The sequence below is a fragment of the Hylobates moloch genome, unplaced genomic scaffold (assembly GCF_009828535.3).
Source record: "Hylobates moloch isolate HMO894 unplaced genomic scaffold, HMol_V3 SCAFFOLD_10, whole genome shotgun sequence".
Classification (NCBI taxonomy): Eukaryota; Metazoa; Chordata; class Mammalia; order Primates; family Hylobatidae; genus Hylobates; species Hylobates moloch.
This window is the reverse complement of record NW_026652285.1, coordinates 65811203-65831819: the sequence shown is the minus strand read 5'-3', so window position 1 is coordinate 65831819 and position 20617 is coordinate 65811203. Positions and strand designations below refer to the sequence as shown.

The 20617-nt window shown below is 41.5% G+C and overlaps 1 protein-coding gene across 1 annotated transcript in view; it reads left to right on the top strand.

The window, feature by feature from the left end:
- The first annotated feature begins 5141 nt into the window (after positions 1-5141).
- FAM120A2 (Putative uncharacterized protein C9orf129 homolog) overlaps positions 5142-20617 on the top strand; it is a 64533-nt gene continuing 49057 nt past the window's right edge. The window contains exon 1 of the mRNA XM_058445450.1: positions 5142-5298. Coding sequence (XP_058301433.1) covers positions 5241-5298 — 58 coding nt within the window. The 5' untranslated portion in view covers positions 5142-5240. The remainder of the gene's footprint in view (positions 5299-20617) is intronic.

Genomic DNA, 20617 nt, shown 5'->3' with positions numbered 1-20617 from the left:
CCCTGTCTCTACAAAAAATACAAAAATTAGCTGGGCATGCTGGTGTGTGCCTGTAGTCCCAGCTACTTGAGAGGCTGAGGCAGGAAAAGTACTTGAGCCCAGGAGGTAGAGGTTTCATTGAGCTGTGATCACACCACTGCACTCCAGCCTGGGCAACAGAGTAAGATCCTGTCTCAAAAAAAAAAAAGAAGAAGGAGAAGGAGAAGGGGAAGGAGAAGGAAAGAGAAAAGAAAATAAAAGAAAAATTTTGAATAAAAGCAAAACCCAGCAAATTCTGAGGAGTGGAATAAATATGCTTTCCAGAGTTACCACATTAGTAAATTCAAATGTCAAATTTTCAACAAAAAAATCACAAGGCATATAAAGAAACAGGAAAGTATACCCTATTCAAAGGAAAAAAAATAAATCAACAAGAACTGTCCTTGAAGAAGACCAAATGACAGATCTAACAAACCAATTGGACAAAACTGAAAAATAATAGTCTTAGAGATGCTCAAAGAACTAAAGGAAGATGTAAAGAAAGTCCAAAAAACAATACATGAACACAATGGAAATATCAGTTAAAAGACAGAAGTCCTAAAAAGCAATCAATCAGAAATTCTGAATCTAAAAAGTACAAACACGAAATTAAAAATTTGCTAGAGTGATTCAAAGGCAGATTTGAGTAGGCAGAAGAAAGAATTAGTAAACTTGAAGACAGGCCAATGAAAATCATTAAGTCTGAGAAACAGAAAATGAAATCGTTTGGATATGTGTTCCTGCCCAAATATCATATTGAATTGTAATCCCCAATGTTAGAGGTGGACCCCAGTTGGGGGTGATTGGCTCATGGGGTTGGATTTCTCATGAGTGGCTTAGCACCAACCCTTTGGTGCTAGCCTTATGATAGCGAATGAGTTCTCATGAGGTCTGGTTATTTGAAACTGTGGCACCTCCCTGCTCTCTCTTTTCTTGCTTCTGCTTTCACCATATGACAATGCAAGCTTCCACTTGGCCTTCCATCATGATTGTAAGCTTCTGGAGGCCTCCCCAGAAGCAGTTGCTCCCATGCCTCCTGTATAGCCTGCAGAAATGTGAGACAATTAAACCTTTTTCCTTATAAATTACTCAGTCTCGGGTATTTCTTTATAGCAATGCAAGAATGGCCTAATATAGAAAATTGATACCAGGAGTGAGGCATTACTATAAAGATACTTGAAAATGTGGAAGCAGCTTTGGAATTGGGTAACAGGCAGAGGTTGGAAGAGTTTGGAGGGCTCAGAAGACAGGAAGATGAAGAAAAGTTTGGAACTTCCTAGAGACTGGTTAAATGGTTATAACAAAAATGCTGATAGTGACATGGACAGTGAAGGCCAGGCTGAGAAGGTTTCAGATGGAAATGAGGAACTTATTGGGAACTATAGCAAAGTCTTTGTATTTATGGAAGATAAATTCAAAGAGACCCACACTGAGACACATTATAATCAAACTTTCAACAGACAGAAGCATCTTGAAAGCAGCAAAAGAGAAGTAACTCATTACATAAAAGTGATTCTCAATAAGATGATCATTAGATTTCTAATCAGAAATTTTGGAGGCCAGAAGGAAGTGGGCCAATATATTAAAAGTGCTAAAAGAAAAATAAAAACCATCAATATGGAATTCTATATCCAGCAAAACTCTCCTTAAAAAGTGAGGGAGAAATTAAATTCCCAGATAAACAACAGCTGAGGGAGTTTGTTACCACTAGACCTGCCCTTCAAGAAATGCTCAAGGGAATTCTGCAGGATGAACTAAAAGGACACTAGAGTGAAACTTGAAATCATGTGAAGAAATACATATCTATGAGAAAAACACATGGGTAATTATAAAAGCTAGCACTATTGTAACAATAATAATGTTTGTACCTCCAATGTGTGTTTTCTACACTATTTAAGATATGAATACCTTTAAAACACTACATTTTAGAATACATTTTAAAACAATTATCAGTCTAAAAAGTAGTATTATTGTAATTTTAGTATGTAACTCCAGATTTTCTTTTCTACAAATTTAAGAGACCAATGTACTTATTAGTTTATGCTTTTGGTTACAAAAGATATAAAAATGTAATTTTGTAACATCAACAACGTAAGGAGGGAGAAGGAGCTGTAAAGGAGTAAAGTTTTTGTATGTCATTGAGATTAAGCTGGTATAAATTTGAATTAGTGTGTTGTAACTTTTGGGTGTTAAATGTAATCCTCATGGTAACCACAAAAAATAGATATAGAATACATATAGTCCCCCTGTATCTGTGGGGCTTATGTTCCAAGATCCCCAGTGGGTGCGTGAAGCTGCAGATAGTACTGAACCCTATAAATACCATGTTTTTTCCTATATATAAATGCCTATGTTAGAGTTTAATTTGTAAAATAGTCACAGTAAAAGTTTAACAACAATAACTAATAAAACAGAGTGACTATAATGACATACTGTAATAAAAGTTATGTGAATGTGGGCTCTCCCTTTCTCTCAAAATATCTTATTGTACTGTACTGTAGGTGACTGAAACCATGGAAAGCAAAACTACGAATAAGGGAGTGTTGCTGTATACAAAAGGAAATGAGAAATGAATGCAAACATTTTGCTATAAAAACTCAACACAAAAGACAGTAATGCAGAAGATGAGGGACAGAAAAGAATATTAGGCAACAGAAACTATATAATGAAATGACAGAAGTTAATCCTTCCTTATCAGAATTTTTTTTTTTTTTTTTTGAGACAGAGACTCACTCTGTTGCCCAGGATAGAATGCAGTGGCATGATCTTGGCTCACTGCAATCTTTGCCTCCTGAGTTTAAGCAAATTCTCAGCCTCCTGAGTACTGTGACTGCAGGTGGTAGCCACCACACCCTGCTAATTTTTGTATTTTTCATAGAGATGGGGTTTCACCATCGTTGGGCAGGCTGGTCTCAAACTCCTGATCTCAAGCATTCCACCTGCCTTGGTCTCTCAAAGTGCTGAGATTACGGGCATAAGCCACTGCACCCATCCCGTTATCAATGATTACTTTTTGTGTAAATGGATTAACCTCTTTGATGGAAAGGCAAAATTAGCAGAATGGATAAAAACACATGATCATCTATGTGCTGTCTATAGAACACTCACTTTAGATCCAAAGACACAAAGAGATAGAAAGTTAAAAGACGAAAAAAGATATTCTATGCAAATAGTAACCAAATAGAACAAAGGTAACTTTACTAATATCAGACAAAATAGATTTTAAATAAAAGCTATTACAAAAGACAAAGTAAGATTTTATATATTAATAAAAGTTTCAATACAGCAAGAAGTCAAAAAATTTTAAACACTTGTACACCTAATGAGAGACCACCAAAACATATGAAACAAAAACTGACAGAAGTGAAGTGAGAAGTAGTTCTACAATAATAGTAGGATACAACATAATAAACCAACTATATCTAATAGATACAAAATGCTTTACCCAACAATGCCAGCATACATATTCTTCTAAGTACACATGGGGCATTTGTCAGGATATACCATAAGTTAGGTCAAAAATTAAGTCTCAGTAGACTTAAAAAGATAGAGCTCCTATAAAGTATCCTCTCTGACGAAAATATGATGAAGTTAGAAATCAATAACAGAAGTAAAACTAAAAAATTGACAAATTTGTGGAAATTAAACAATACAATCTTAAACAACCAATGGATCAAAGAATGTATTAGAAAGGAAATTATAAAAGACTTGTAGATGAATGAAAATGAAATTACAACATGCCAAAACATATAGGACATAGCGAAAGAAGTTCTAAGGGGGAAATCTATAGCTATAAATACTTAAATTAAAAAGGAAAGACCAGGCTGGGCGCAGTGGCTCACGCCTGCAATCCCAGCACTCTGGGAGGCCGAGGTGGGCGGATTATGAGGTCAGGAGATCAAGACCATCCTGGCCAACATGGTGAAACCCCGTCTCTACTAAAAATACAAAAATTAGCTGGGCGTGGTGGCACGCGCCTGTAGTCCCAGCTACTTGAGAGGCTGAGGCAGGAGAATCACTTGAACCCAGGAGGCAGAGGTTGCAGTGAGCCAAGATGCACCACTGCACTCCATCCTAGGCCACAGAGCAAGGCTCCGTCTCAAAAAAAAAACCAAAAAAAACAGGAAAGATCTCAAATAAAAAATGAAGCTTTACAACTTCCTAGAAACAGAAGAACAAACCAAATCCAAAGCTAGCAGAAGAAAGAATATAATAAAGCTTAGAGCAGAGATGAATGAAATAGAGAATAGAAAAACAATAAAGAAAATCAATGAAAATAAAAATTCATTCTTTGAAAAGTTCAACAAAATTGACAACCTGTTAACTGGATGGGCCAAGAAAAAATGAGAGAAGATTTAAATTTTTAAAATCAGAAATTAAAACAGGGCATTAATATTGACTTTGGAGAAATACACATGATTATAAGAGGATACTATAAACAATTTATGCCAACAAATTAGATAACCTAAAGGAAATAAATAAACTTCAAGAAACACAAAACCTACCAAGACTAAATCATGAGGAAATAGAAAATCTAAATAAACCTATAGCCAATAAGAAGAATAAACTGGTAATTTAAAATCTTTCCAAAAAAGAAAAGCCTTAGAACTGATGGCTTCATGGGTAAATATAAGCATAGGCTGCCAAAGCACCTGGAAGCACAGAGCCCCGAGAAGGAGTGTGCCTTTTGTGGCACAGTTGGGTGGGCATTTTTAACTGCGCTATGGGAAGTGCACGCTCAGTCCCTGCAGGATGCAGTGCAGGTAAGGGAGCTCCAGGCGCAAGCAGAGTGCCTGGAGGTCCAGTTACACAGCTTGGAACCAGAATTAGGGGCTGCCCTTAGTGCAGGCCTAGGTCCACCGTCGTGGTCAGAGACCCCTGCTCGGTCTGATACCGAGGAGGAAGAATCCCTTTTGCGGGCTCACCCAGTGGTCCGTCAGAAAATAGAGCATGAAGAGCCGTTAGGGCCCCAGGGGTGGGCTCAGGGACCCCCTACTGTGATGGAGCACACGTCATACAGAGCCTATACGCCAACTGAGTTGCGGGAATTAGGTAAGCAGTGCCGGCAGCAAACCTCTACCCACCTGGATGCCTTTGGGATGAGGGAGCCGAGACTATCGTCTGCTCCACCTCTGAAATGGAAAAGTTGACCTCCATCACGACTCATCCCTCCCTCCCTTAGCGATTGCAGCAGTGGGGCAAGGCAACGGCACCTTAATTGAATGGCTGATGGCGGCCATACAAATGGTATGGAACGATGCTGGAGAAATACCAGAAACTGTGAGTAAATAGCACTCGTATACAGATTTAGTGCAAGTAATATGGGAGATGGATATACGGCAGGCTATGTTCCATCTGAATATCCAAGGACCAGATGATGAATGCTTTACCTCCCACATGAGGGACTTTGTATTGGGCCCTGCACCCCTGAGGGCCTTCGGCTCCCTTGCCACTGTCCTCATTCCGTATGTGGGGCACCTTACATATGAGGTGACTACTGCCATGATGTCCCTTGGGGAAGCAGAGGGCTGTCGGGGGGACCGGGGAATCCACACCATAAAAAAGGGGAAGGTACCCCTTCTGCAGGGGGACACCTCACAAGACAAAAAGGGGTCCCAATGGGTGACCCGCAAGCAGATGTGGATTGATTTAATTTTGGCTAGGGCTGACCGAGAGAAAATTGATAAGCAACCACTGAAGTGCTGTTTTTGTTTGTGGAGGCAATTGTCCCCAGAGCAGCAATTCCAGAAAATGCCCAAGAGGGAGAAGGACAATGCTGCTCCACCCAGTCCCGCCCAGACGCTCCAGCTCAAGGACTACTTGCAGATGGGCTGAGGTATAGAGTCTTTTGTGTTTGATTAGGGAACTGGCCTCGGTGCCCAGCTTGGGGGTACACCGGACAACCAGAGGTCACACGTGGAATTGACAATCCACTGGTCCCCCACCAACGTACAGCAGGTGCTGGCACTGGTAGACATCAGGACAGATTATGTAGCTTCATCCGTGGGAACCCGGAGAAGTTTCTGGGCAAGGCTGCCTATATAGACAACTATGGAAGCTGGTCAGTGAAAGTAAAATCTGTATCTTTCCACCTTGGCATAAGCCGCTTGGCTCCCTGTTTATACACCGTGTACATCTCTCCCATACCTGAATACATTCTGGGGAGCATGGATATTCTACACAGCTTGGCTTTACAAACCACAGCTGGAGAATTCAGACTCCAAGTACGTGTGGTTAAGCTGGTACTGTGCGGATATATGGATCACCGGCCCCAGGTCCTGCCACAACCCTGATGGGTTACTTCCACCCGTCAATACCGCACGCCAGGTGGGCATATGGAGGTAACTGAGACTATTAAGAAGTTAGAGGAGGTGCAGATAGTGCGTGGCACCCACAGCCCCTATGGTTGGTTCTCTGGTATCACCAATCAGAAAGCCTGACGGAATTTAGTGAATGATGGTGGATTATCCAGAACTAAATAAAGTAACATGCCCTTTAGGTGCAGCTGTATCATCTATCACGGATTTGATGGACTGCTTGACCATGGAATTTCACTATGTGGTGGACTTGGCCAATGCAGTCTTCTCAACTGACATTGTTCCAGAGAGCCAGGAACAGTTTGCCCTTACAGGGGAAGGGCGACAATCAATTTTCACAGTGTTGCTGCATATGCTATGCATAGCCCCACCATATGTCACGGTCTTGTTTCCACGGATTTAGCCACCTGGAAATGTCCAAAGGGGGTCCGCCTATTCCATTATATTAATGATATTATGCTAACCTCTGATTCTCTTGCAGATTTAGAAGTGGTGGCACCCCTCTTGTGACAACATTTGGCAGCATGCGGTTGGGCGGTCAAAGAATCCAAGGTTCAAGGCCCTGGATTGTCTGTCAAATTCTTGGGAGTTATCTGGTCGGGTGAGACAAAGGCCATACCAGAGGTCATCACTGATAAAATTCAGGCATATCCCCAGCTCACAACGATGAGGCAGCTACAGACTTTTGTGGGCCTCTTGGGATATTGGTGAGCATTTGTGCCCCATTTGGCTCAGATGATAAACCATTGTATCGGCTGACAAAAAAGGGAGCTGCCTGGGATTGAGACAATGAGGCTAAGATGGCTTTTTTGGCAGCCAAGCAGGCCACACAGCAAGCGCAGGCCCAATGAGTAATTGATCCAGGGTGCCCATTTGAACTTGATGTGCATGTGGCCACAGATGGTTTCAGCTGGAGCCTGTGGCAGTGCACAGAGCACTTTAGAACATGGGTAGGCTTTTGGTCCCAACTTTGAAAGGGAGCTGAGCTCTGGTATTCATTGATAAAGCAGCAATCAGCAGCTACATGTGCCGCCGTTCAAGCTTGTGAAAGTGTGACGAGGCAGGCTATAGTCATCATGCAGATGACTCACCCAATAGCAGGGTGGGTATGTCCATGGCTAATGACCCCCAAGACTGGGATGGTACAGACATCCCCCTTAGCAAAGTGGGGTGCCTGCTTAGAATAGTGGAGTACTCTGAGTATGAACCCCTTTGCAGTAGAATTACAGGAAGTGTTGGGACCTGTAGTCCTGATGCAAGGTAAGGCCATGGGTCAGCCTGAGGCACCCTTAAACCTTGAGCCATCACTATTTAAAGAAGGATGCCCCCCATTCCCAGTGGGGCATAGTATATGGATGGGTCCAGCCAGGGTGTTATTGCTGCCTGGACCGCTGTTGTGGTCCAGCCTAGTACTGATACCATATGGTTTGATACTGTGTGTGGGCAAAGTAGTCAATGGGCTGAACTCCGGGCAGTGTAGATGGTGATCACCAAGCAGGAGAGACCTATGGTAATCTGCACCAATATTTGGGCAGTTTATCAAAGCATGACCTTGTGGTTAACTACCTGGAAGTTACAGAATTGGTTAGTTGGCCACCAGCCCATTTGGGGCCAGGCCATGTGGCAAGACCTCTGGGAAATGGGGCCACCAAAAAGATGTAACTGTTTATCACGTGTCAGGCCACGTGCCTTTGGCTGCCCCTGGGAATGGTGAGGCAGATACCTTGGCCGAGGTCCAGTGGTTGGAGTCAGCACCTATACAAGATGTAGCCCAATGGCTGCACCGAAAACTGGGCCATACAGGAGGTGAACTAATGCAACAGGTCAATAAGTGCTAGGGTCTATTCTTGCCCATGCAAGATACCTGGGAGGCCTGCTAGAAGTGCCCAGCATGTGCGCAGGCATACCCCAGATGGAGACAGCTGTCCAGTGTTACACAAGTGACGGTAGGGCAGATTCCCTTGACTAGATGGCAAATAGACTACATCAGGCCACTGCCGAGGTTGCAGGGCCATAGGCATGTGCTGACAGCTGTACACATGGCCACCGGTCTGTTGTTTGTCTACCCTTGCAGGACGGCTGACCAGCAACATAACATTCAGGCCCTGCAGCAGTTGTGTGCCCTATACAGTTGTCCTCTGACTGTTGAAAGTGACAAGGGAATGCATTTTACTGAACAGCAGACACAACAGTGGGCACAACAGATGGACATAGAGTGGAGGTTCCATGTTCCACATAACCCACAAGCTGCTGGTATGACTGAGTGATATAACCGACTCCTGAAAGACAGGTTACGCTTGTATGTTACTCCCCTGTCTTTGTGGGGCTGGAGTTCAAGGTTGGACCTGGTGTTGCAAACCTTGAATGAACAGCCATGGAAAGGTGGCCCAGCCCTGGTGGAGGCACTGCTACACCGGACCGCCACCCGCATCCAGCTACAGACACACACCAAGGATGACCTCCCCCGACTAGGTATGGGGATGAACAGTAATCTGTTGTTGCCTGCCCCAACGGCCCTGAAGGCAGGGGAAGAAAAAACCTGGCTTTGGTCCTGGACCCTCCAAGCCCCACATTGCCGATGGTTGGCTATTGTAGCTTCCTGGTAGCAGGGGGGTGGGGGTGGGGGGCTACAGTATGATTTACATGTCACTCCTTAGGTATTTAATATGTGGCCCCCGCGATTGACTGTTCGTAGGGGAACGGCCAGGGAAGGAACCCTCCTCCAGGGGACATACGTATTGTCTGTGTGGCCTATTATGAGCTCCCCGGTGACTTTGGCATGGATACAGGACCCAAGGGAACCATGGGGAGCTGAAAAGGTGTGGTACCATCGCCCAGGGCAGAAGTCCTTGGCAGCTGCATTGTTATCCGGAAATGAAAGGTTGTCCTGTATTTTACCTGAGGGCTGTGATTTACCCGTTAGTATCTGCGCCTGCTTTGTCGTTTCAACAGTAGATTGACACGCTCCAACAGCATTGTGGACTGGGCCCATGCCTACACTGAGGTGACCAATGCTTCCAACTGTTGGATCTGTACCACCCTTCTAGCAGCAACTGCGGATGACTTGCCCTGGCACATACATCCAGCTTCTGTGGAAAACTGGACATGGTTAGAGACTTGGGGTCCCATGGCCGATGTTCAGAACGCGGCACGACAAGCTTTGGATAGGGCTCTGCAAAACCCACGGCATGCCCGTCCCCTGGCTGACCCATAGTGCCTACAATGGATGGGGCTGGTTAGTGGGAGAACACGTGGTGCCCCCACAACAGGTACCACGATGTATAGAGCAACATTGGGGTAACATCACTGTGGGGCAGTTGCCCGCCATAGCCTGCATAAATATAACATGTCACCACACCAAAGGTGTGGTGGAATAGACGGCCTCATCAAGGCCAAGCCCTAATGGACTTTGTGTCCCCTGAGAGTTTATGGGTCTATGGAGACACAGTCATATGTGCCAGTTACCTGAACTGGCCACTGTACCTGGGGGTGGCCTTATGTGCCTGCCACTGTCATTCCCACATTGCCTAGATGCCCACATAACAGAGGCACTACATTCCTGGTTTTTGCAAGTTCGACGAGCCCCCTGGTGGCTCTACCCCTTAGCATTAACCATTCCTGGAACAGGTGTCATAACTGTAGAAATGCAAGTTACGGCCCTTGTGGAGCACACTGCTTGAGCCTTGAATTACACCTGAGATGCCCTCCTTCTGCTGACAGATGAGGTTGATCAAACCAGGAAGGTGGTACTGCAGAACTGGATGGTCCTAGACATATTAACAGCTGCCCAAGGTGGCACCTGTGCTCTTTGGGGAACTCAATGTTGTACCTTCATCCCTGACAATCAACAAAACGTAACAGCAGCTTTGCAGGAGGTTCCCCAGGAAATCAAGGCAGTTGAGAGCCTTACTGACAACCTCCTACAGACATGGTGGGTGTCTCTGGGCTCTGGCCTAGGCTGGACCCTAATAATTATAGGCAGCACCATGGGAGTATTAGTAATGAGTTGTTGCTCCCTGTATTGCTACTGTGACCTATAAATCCAGGGTTCCTCCCTGTGGGCACATCTTCCCACTACGAGGACTCTCCCGATCTAGAGGATGGAGTGTAAAAAGAATGGCTGTGCTTCAGTCAGGAGCAGGCTGAGGCAGACATCCAGTACAGCATGACCCAGCAGGTCTAGAGTGCAGGCACACAACCCTGTGCATTATGTGATCACATTTATGTAGCCATTTAAAGTAACCTGTTTGTGTGAGCTTACACCTGGCTTTGAGCCAGTATTGTCTGTAAGTCATATAACTGCACTGCTGACTCTGTAGGAGAGAGAGAGAATAAAGCCATGTCCCAACTGCCTACGGTTCCTCAAGTGTTCTTTCAGCTACCTGCCACCTGTCCACCCACTACTCTCGGGCCCCAGCTCAAAGTGGAACCTGACACCTGGCATGCTCTACATAGCTGGGGGTTGCTTTAAAAAAAATGAATGTGGCCAGGAGTGGTGGCTCACGTTTGTAATCCCAGCACTTTGGTAGGCTAAGGTGGGCAGATCACTTGAGATCAGAAGTTCAAGACCAACCTGGCCAAAATGGTGAAACCCCGACTCTACTAAAAAAATACAAAAATTAGCCGGGTGTGGTGGCACATGCCTGTCATCCCAGCTACTCAGGAGGCTCAGGCAGGGAGGAATACTTGAGCCCAGGAGCTTGAGGTTACAGTGACCTATGATCATGCCACTGCACTTCAGTCTGGGCCACCGTTTTATTTCTATACACTAGCAATGAATAAACTGAAAAGGAAATTTAAACACAATCCCATTTACAGTAGCATCAAAAAGAATAAAACAGAAATAAACTTAATTAAAGAGGCAAAAGACTTGTACACTGAAAACTATAGAACATTTATGAAAGAAATTATTAAAGACACAAACAAATAGAAAAACATCCTGTTCTCATGGGTTGGAAGATTTAATACAGTTAATATGTCTATGCTACTCAAAATGATCTAATGATCCCATGCAATCCCTATCAAAATCCCCATGGCATTTTTTATAGAAATAAAAAAATTATAAAATTCATATGGAACCACAAAATACCCCAAATCACCAAAACAAAGAAGAACAAAGCTGGAGGCATCACACTTCCTGATTTTAAAACACATTATAAAGATACAATTATTTATGGCCGGGCACAGTGGCTCACGCCTGTAATCCCAGCACTTAGGGAGGCCGAGGCGGGCAGATCACAAGGTCAGGAGATCGAGACCATCCTGGCTAACATGGTGAAACCCGGTCTCTACTAAAAATACAAAAAATTAGCCGGGTGTGGTGGCGGGCACCTGTAGTCCCAGCTACTCGGGAGGCTGAGGTGGGAGAATTGTGTGAAACTGGGAGGCAGAGCTTGCAGTGAGCTGAGATTGCGCCACTGCACTCCAGCCTGGTGACAGAGCGAGACTCTGTCTCAAAAAAAAAAAAAAAAAAAAGATACAATTATTTTAAAAGTATGGTTCTGGCATATAGACAGACATGCAGACCAATAGAATAGAAAGCCCAGAAATAAATCCATGCATACATATGGTCAACTGATCGTCAATAGGATGCCAAGAATACACAATGGGAGAAGAGTCTCTTCAGTAAATGGTGTTGGGAAAACTGGATATCCATATGCATAAGAATGATATTGGACCCTTACCGTACACTGTATATATATTAAAAAAAAAATCAGAATGGATTAAGAGCTTAAGTATAAAATTTGAAACTGTAATATTCCAGAAGAAAACAGAGGGAAAACTCTTCATGACATTGTTCTTGGTAATGATTTTTTGGATATAACACCAAAAGCACAGGCAGCAAAAGCAAAAATAGACAAGTGGTGCTATATCAAAATAAAAAGCTTCTGGGCCAGGCATGGTGGCTTACTCTTGTAATCCCAGCATTTTAGGAGGCCGAGGCAGGCAGATCACTTGAGGACAGGAGTTCGAGACCAGTCTGGCTAATATGGCAAAACACTATCTCTAATTAAAAAAAAAAAAAAAATTATCTGGGTGTGGTGATGTGCACCTGTAGTCCCAGCTACTTCAGAGGCTGAGGCATGAGAATTGCTTGAACATGGGAGGCAGAGGTTGCAGTAAGCTGAGATCATGCCACTGCACTCGGGCCTGGGCAACAGAGAGACCCTGTCTCAAAAAAAAAAAAAAAAGCTTGTGCACAGGAAAACAGAACAAAAAACAATCAACAAAGTGGAAAGGCAACCTATGGAATGGAAAAATATATTTGTGAATTATGTATCTGATAAGGCATTAATATCCAAAATACCTAAGAAACTCCTACAACTCAATAACAAACAAAACAAAACAAATAAATCAATTAAAAAATGCATAAAGAATTGGAATAGACATTTCTCCAAAGAAGACAATACAAATGGCCATTAGGTATATGAAAAGATGCTCAACATCAATTATCATGACGGAAATGCAAAACAAAACCACACCTGTTAGGATGGCCATTATTTAAAAAATCATGTTGACAAAGATTCGGAGAAATTGGAACACTTATGCACTGTTGATGGGAATATAAAGCGGTGCAGCCTCTGTGGAAAACAGCATGGAGTTCCTCAAAACAATTAAAAATAGAAGGCCAGGCGCGGTGGCTCACGCTTGTAATCCCAGCACTTTGGGAGGCCGAGGCGGGCGGATCACGAGGTCAGGAGATCGAGACCACGGTGAAACCCCGTCTCTACTAAAAATACAAAAAATTAGCCGGGCATGGTGGCGGGCGCCTTTAGTCCCAGCTACTCGGAGAGACTGAGGCAGGAGAATGGCGTGAACCCAGGAGGCGGAGCTTGCAGTGAGCCGAGATTGCACCACTGCACTCCAGCCTGGGCGACAGAGTGAGACTCCATCTCAAAAAAAAAAAAAAAATTAAAAATAGAATTATTCCTATGATCTGGCAACTCCATTTCTGGGTATTTATCCTAAGGTATTAAAATCAGTGTCTCAAATTGATATTTGCAAACTCATGTTTATTACAACATTATTCACAATAGCCAAGATGTGGAAGCAACCTAAATGTCCATCAACAGATGAATGAATAAAGAAAATGTGCTATATACATACAGTGGAATATTATTCAGCCTTGAGAAAGAAATTTTATCATATGTGACAACATGGGTGAAACTTAAGGACATTATGCTATGTGGAATAAGCCAGGCATAGAAGGACAAATACTGCATGATTCCGTTTATATGAGGTATCTAATCAAACACCATAGAAGTGGAAAGTAGAATGCTGATTACCAGGGGAAGGGGAAAATGAGGAAATGCTGTTCAGTGGGTATAGTTTCAGTTATGCAAGAGAAAATATTCTAGAGAGCTGCTGTATAGCATTTTGCTTGTAGTTAACCATACTATACTGTATGCTTAAAAGTGTGTTAAGATTATGTGCACATAAATAATAAGCTAATTAATTAAAATAAAATGAAATTTGAACAGACATCTTACCAAAGAAGATATATAGATGGAAAATAAGCATATGAAAAGATGCCCAACATCATATGTCTTTACAGAATTGTAAATTAACATTTAGATACCACCACACACCTGTTAGAATCACAAAAATTCAAAACACTGACAACTCCAAATACTGGTGAAGATGTGAAGCAACGGGAACTCTCATTCATTATTGATGGGAATGCAAAACAGTACAGCCACTTTATTTTATTTTATTTTTTGAGACAAGGTCTCACTCTGTCACCCAGGCTGGAGTCCAGTGGTAGGATATTGGCTCACTGTAACCTCCTTCTCCCAGGTTCAAGTGATTCTCATGTCTCAGCCTCCCCAGTAGCTGGGATTACAGGAGTGTGCCATCATACCTGGCTACTTTTAGTATTTTTAATAGAGACGGGGTTTTACCATGTTGGTCAGTCTGGTCTCGAACTCCTGATCTCAAGTGATCCACCTGCCTTGGCTTCCCAAAGTGCTGGGATTACAGGCATGCACCACCAGGCCCAGCTAATTTTAGTAGAGACAGGGTTTCACCATATTGCTCAGGCTGATCTCAAACTCCTGACCTCAGATGATCCTCCTGCCTTGGCCTCTCAAAGTGCTGGGATTACAGGCGCGAGCCACTGCGCCCGGCAGGTAGAGCCGCTTGGGAATACAGTTTGCCAAATGAAACTAAACATACCCATACCGTATGATCCAGTGATTAAGCTCTTAAGTATTTGCCCAAGGCGTTGAAAACTTATGTCCACACAAAAACGTGCACACAGCTGCTTTATTCATAACTGCCAAAACTTGGAAGCAACCAAAATGTACTTCAGTAAGTGAATGAAAAAAATAAACTATGGTGCCTTCAGACAATGGGATATTGTTCAGTGTTAAAAAGCAATGAGCTATCAAGCCATGAAAAAACATGGAGGAACAAATGGCTTCTAAGTGTTAGAAATCAATCTGAAAAGGCTACATACTGTATGATAACAAGTATATAACATTGTGGGAAAGGCAAAACTATGGAGACAGTAAAAAGATCAGTGGTTGCCAGGTGCTAGGGAGGCGAGGGGGAGGAAGAAGTGGGGCACAGAAGATTTTTAGAGTAGTAAAAGTAATCTATATGATACTGTAATGGTGAATACATATCATTATATATTTGTGCTAAACCATAGAATGGACAATACCAAGAGTGAACCTTAATATCAAGGATGGACTTGGGTGATATTGATGGGTCAATGTATCTTCATCAGTTGTAGCAAATGTACCTCTCTTGTGTGGAATGTTGATAGTGGGAGAGGTTGTGCGTGTGTTGGTACAGGGGGTTTATGGAAACTCTGTACTTTCTGCTCAATTTTGCTATGAACCTAAAATTGCTCCAAAAAATAAAGTTGATTTTTAAAAAGACAAATATATTTTTAGACAAGCAAAGCTGACAGGAGACCTGAACTACAGGAAATGTTAAAGGATGTCTGTCCTTCAGACAGAAGGAAAATGACACCAGACAGAAATATGGATTTACAAGAAGGAATGAAGAGCACAAAAAATAATGAATACATGAAAAACATGTTTTTTGTTAAGTATCTTTAAAAGGTAATTGTATTTAAGCAAAAAAAAAGTAGCAATATTTTATTGTCTTCATAACACATGTATAAGTAAAATGTATGATCAGGCCTAGCACAGTGGCTCACACTTGTAATCCCGGCACTTTGGGAGGCTGAGGTGGGAGAATCACCTGAGGCCAGGAGTTTGAAACTAGCCTGGCCAACATGGTGAAACTCCTTCTGTACTAAAAATACAAAAATTAGCTGGGCATGGTGGCGCACACTGTAATCCCAGCTACACAGGAGGCTAACACAAAAGAATCGCTTGAACCCGGGAGTAGAAGTTGCAATGAGCCTATATTGTGCCACTGTACTCTAGCCTGGGCAACAGAGTGAGACTCTGTCTCAAAAATAAATAAATAAAAATAAATAAATAAATAAATAAATACATAAAATGTATGGTCATATGTAACAAATCTTTTGAATGATTTATCCTATTTTAATATACTTAGATGCTACTGTAAATTATGTTTTTAAATTTTCAGTTTCCCATTATTTGATGTGATTATTAGAAATATAAGTTTTTTGAAAAAATACAGATTGTGTTTCCTGCAACTTGTTAAAGTCATCTATTTGTTCTAGAAGGTTTTTTTGTTTTTGATTTTTTTTTTTTTTTTGAGACAGAGTCTTGCTCTGTGGCCCAGGCTGGAGTGCAATGGCGCAATTTCGGCTCACTGCAACTCCACCTCCCTGGTTCAAGCAATTCCCCTGCCTCAGCCTCCCGAGTAGCTGAGATTACAGGCGCACGCCACCATGCCTGGCTAATTGTTTTGTATTTTTAGTAGGGACGGGGTTTCACCATGTTGCCCAGACCTGTCTCGAACTCCTGACCTCAGGCAATCCGCCCGCCTCAGGCTCCCAAAGTGCTGGGATTACAGGCATGAGCCACTGTGCACAGCCTAGAAGCGATTTTGTAGGCTCCATTGCATGTTCTATATAGATGATTATATTGTGCAAAGAATGACATTTTTTTTCCTTATTCCTTATGCCTTTGTTTGTTTTTCTTCCCTGATTGTCCTGGCTATAAGCTTTACCATAATTTTGAAAATAGTGAGTAAAGCAGATATCTTTGCTTTATTTTTGGACTTAGGAAAAGAGCTTTAATCAAACACAATTAAGTTTAATGTTAGCAGTAGATTTTCTGTACATGTTCTTTATCAGCTTGAGGAAGTTCACTTCTATTTTTAGTTGCTGCAAGTTTTTTTTTTTTTAATTGGAAATGGAAGTAGGATTTTATCAATTATTTTTTGTGAATCAATTGAGACTACTGTATGGTGTTTTTTAGTTTGCTAATATGGTAGATTCTACTGATTGATTTTTAAAGATTAAACCAACCCTGGGATATTATTTCTGGGGTAAACCTCACTTGGTCATAAATTTTTGATTTGCAAAAAAAAAAAAAAAATTGTTAAGAATTTTTGCATCTATAGTCACAGAGGCATTAACCTGCAGTTTTCTTTTCTTTTTTTAAAGCCTGGTTTTGGTTTCAGGGAAATGCTTATCTTAAAGGATAAATTGGGAAATATTCCTTCATCTTCAATTTTCTGGAACAGTTTGTTAGATTTAGCATTATTTCTTCCTTAAATGTTTGGCAGAATTCACTAGTTAAGCCATAAGTCTTGAGCTTTCTTTGTTCAAGATTTTTAACTACAGAATAAACTTCTTTAACTTAAATAGCTTCACAGATATGATGGTATTTAGGTTATCTATTTCTTCTTGAGTAAGCACTGATAGATTGTGTCTTTAAAATAATTTGTATATCTAAATTTCCATTTGTTAGCAGAAAGGTTTTTTAAAAATAGTATCCCCTTGTTACCTTTTTACATCTGTGGAATCATTCCTGACGTTACCACTCTCATTCTTGATACTGGTAATTTGTTTCTTCTGTCTCTCCTTTTTTCTGACCAGTCTGACTTGAGATTTATCCATTTTGTTTGTCTTAAGGAATTAGATTTGGTTTCATTGATATTCTCTGTTCTATTTCTTTTTCTCTTTCATTCATTTATGGTGTTTATTATTTTTCTTCTGCTTACTTTGCATTTGACTTATTTTTAGCTGTATAAGGTAGAAACAGATTATTGATTTTGCCTTTTTTTTCTAATAAAGACAGTTTAGTGCTATAAATTTCCTTCTGAATACTGCTTTAGCTCATCTCATAGATTTCTGGATATGTGTTTTTACTTTTATTGAGTTCAACTTACTAACTTCCTTTTTTATTTCTTCTTGAACTGTGAGTTATTTAGAAGTAATTTAGCTCTCACAGATTAGGAGATGTTCTAGGTAATTTTTTGTTATTGATTTCTAGTTTAATTCCATTTATGGTCTGGGAGCATATGTTGTACAATTTAAGTCATTTTATACTTTTGGGATTTTTTAATGGCCCAGAATATATCTTGGTAAATTTCCGATGTGCATGTGAAAATAATTTGTATTTGCTATTTTTGAGTGTTCTATGTCAATTAGATCAGGTTAATATTGTTGTTCAAATCTTCTATAATCTTACTGATATTCTGTATACTTGTTCTATCAATTGTCAAGAGAGTGTGTTAGCCGGGCGCAGTGGCTCACGCTTGTAATCCCAGCACTTTGGGAGGCCGAGGCGGGCGGATCACGAGGTCAGGAGATCGAGACCACGGTGAAACCCCGTCGCTACTAAAAATACAAAAAAATTAGCCGGGCGTGGTGGCGGGCGCCTGTAGTCCCAGCTAGTCAGAGAGGCTGAGGCAGGAGAATGGCGTGAACCCGGGAGGCGGAGCTTGCAGTGAGCTGAGATTGCGCCACTGCACTCCAGCCTGGGCGACAGAGCGAGACTCCGTCTCAAAAAAAAAAAAAAAAAAGTGTGTTGAAATCTCTGAGTATAATTTATATTTGCCTATTTTTCCTTCCAGTTCTATCAGTTTTTGCTTCCTATATTTTGTAGCTCCATTATTAGGTATAGAAAAATTAGAAATTATTATTTTCCCTTGATTAATTGACTCCTTTATAATTATGAAATGACCATTTTTTGTCCTGGTAACAATATTTGCACTAAATCTATTAATGTAGTTATTCTAGCTTTATTTTCATTTTTTAAACATGTCTTTTTCCTTTCTTTTACTTTTAACCTGTGCCTTTTTAATTTATTATAGGCAGTAATTAGACGGATCTTGCAATCTTTCCAGTCTGATAATCTTTTAAAATTGGAATGTTTAGAACATTTAGATTTAATGTGATTGTTGACATACTTGGGTTTAAATCCATCATCTGGCTCTTGGTTTTCTATATGTTTATCTGTCATTTGTTTCCTTTTTTCTCTTGTATTTTTTTTATTAATTGAGCAATTTTTATGATCCTAGATTTTCCTTCTTTTTGCCTTAGTAGATACAACTCCTTTGTTTCTGTAAAAGTTGACTCAAGGCCCGGCACAGTGGCTCACGCCTGTAATCCCAGCACTTTGGAAGCCTGAGGCAGGCGGATCACGAGGTTAAGAGATCGAGACTATCCTGGCCAATGTGGTGAAACCCCATCTCTACTAAAAATACAAAAATTTTAGTATGTGGTGGCACGTGCCTGTAGTCCCAGCTACTTGGGAAGCTGAGGCAGGAGAATCTCTTGAACCTGGGAGGTGGAGGTTACAGTGAGCCGAGATCAGGCTACTGCACTCCAGCCTGGCGACAGAGCTAGACTCCGTCTAAAAAAAAAAATTGATTCAGTGTTTATAATATGTATCTTCAATCTATAGTAATCTATTTTGAAATAATATCATGCCACTTTGCATATAAAAAAAGAGCCTTACAAGAGTGAAATTCCATTTAGTATCCTCTAGCTTTTGGGCTAATGCTGTCATATATTTTACGCCTACATGTTGTAGACCTCATAGTGCATTGTTGTTATTATTATTATTTGAGAAAGAGTCTCACTCTGTCACCCAGGCTGGAGTACAGTGGCACGATCTTGGCACACTGCAACCTCCTCCTCCCGGGTTCAAGCAATTCTCCCGCCTCAGCCTCCCGAGTACAGGCACCTGGCACCACACCCAGCTACTTTTTGTATTTCTAGTAGAGATGGGGTTTCATCAAGTTGGCCAGACTAGTCTCGACCTGACCTCTCGTGATCCGCCTACCTCAGCCTCCCAAAATGCTGGGATTATAGGCATGAGCCACCACACCTGGCCACATTGTTATTATTTTTGCTTGAAACAATCAAGTACCTTTTAAAGAACATTTTAAAAGGAGGGAAGTCTTTCATAGATCTTCTACCACATTGGCCACTTCTATTGCCCTTTATGACTTGGTGTGCATCCAGATTTCCTTCTGGGACCAATTTCCTTCATTTCAAAATGTAGAAAACCACATTTTTTATAGTGCAGATCTGCTGCTAATTTAGTCTTTCCATTTTTGTATGCCTTAAAAAGTCTTTATTATGTCTACATTTTTGGAAGCTATTTTCTTTCGGTACAGAATTTTAGGATGACAGGTTTTTTTTTTTTTCTTTCAGTACTTTAAGGTATTGCTTCATTATATTCAGGCTTGTGTTTTTCTGATGAAAACAAAACACAAAAATCAGAAAGACCTGATGTTCTCCTTATCTTCATTCCTCCATATGTAGTGTGTCTTTATTTATTCTGGCTGCCATTGTCACTGACGTCAGTTTTTCAAGCAATTTGACTGTGACGTGCCTTGGCTTAGTTTTCTTTGTGTTTCTTGTCCTTGTGATTTGTTGAGCTTTCTGGTTCTAACAGTTTAGATTTTCATCAAATTTGAAAAGTTTTTATTATGTTTTTAGTTATTGTGTCTTATCTTTCTCTAGAGACTCCAATTACATGTATATTAGGTCACTTGAAGTTGTCCCACCACTCACTGATGTTCTGTTCATTTTTATTCTAGTATTTTGTATCTGTGTTTCTTTTTTTCTTTTCTTTTTCTTTTTTTTTTGAGATGGAGTTTCACCCTTGTTGCCCAGGCTGGAGTGTAACGACATGATCGCGGCTCACTGCAACCTCCACCTCCTGAGTTCAGCGATTCTCCTGCCTCAGCCTCCCGAGTAGCTGGGATTACAGGCACCCGCCACCATGCCCGGCTAATTTTTGTATTTTTAGTAGAGATGTGGTTTCACAATTTTGGCCAGGCTGTTCTCGAACTCCTGGCCTCAGGTGATCCACCCGCCTCTGCCTCCCAAAGTGCTGGGATTACAGGCATGAGCCACCGTGCCTGGCCTGTGT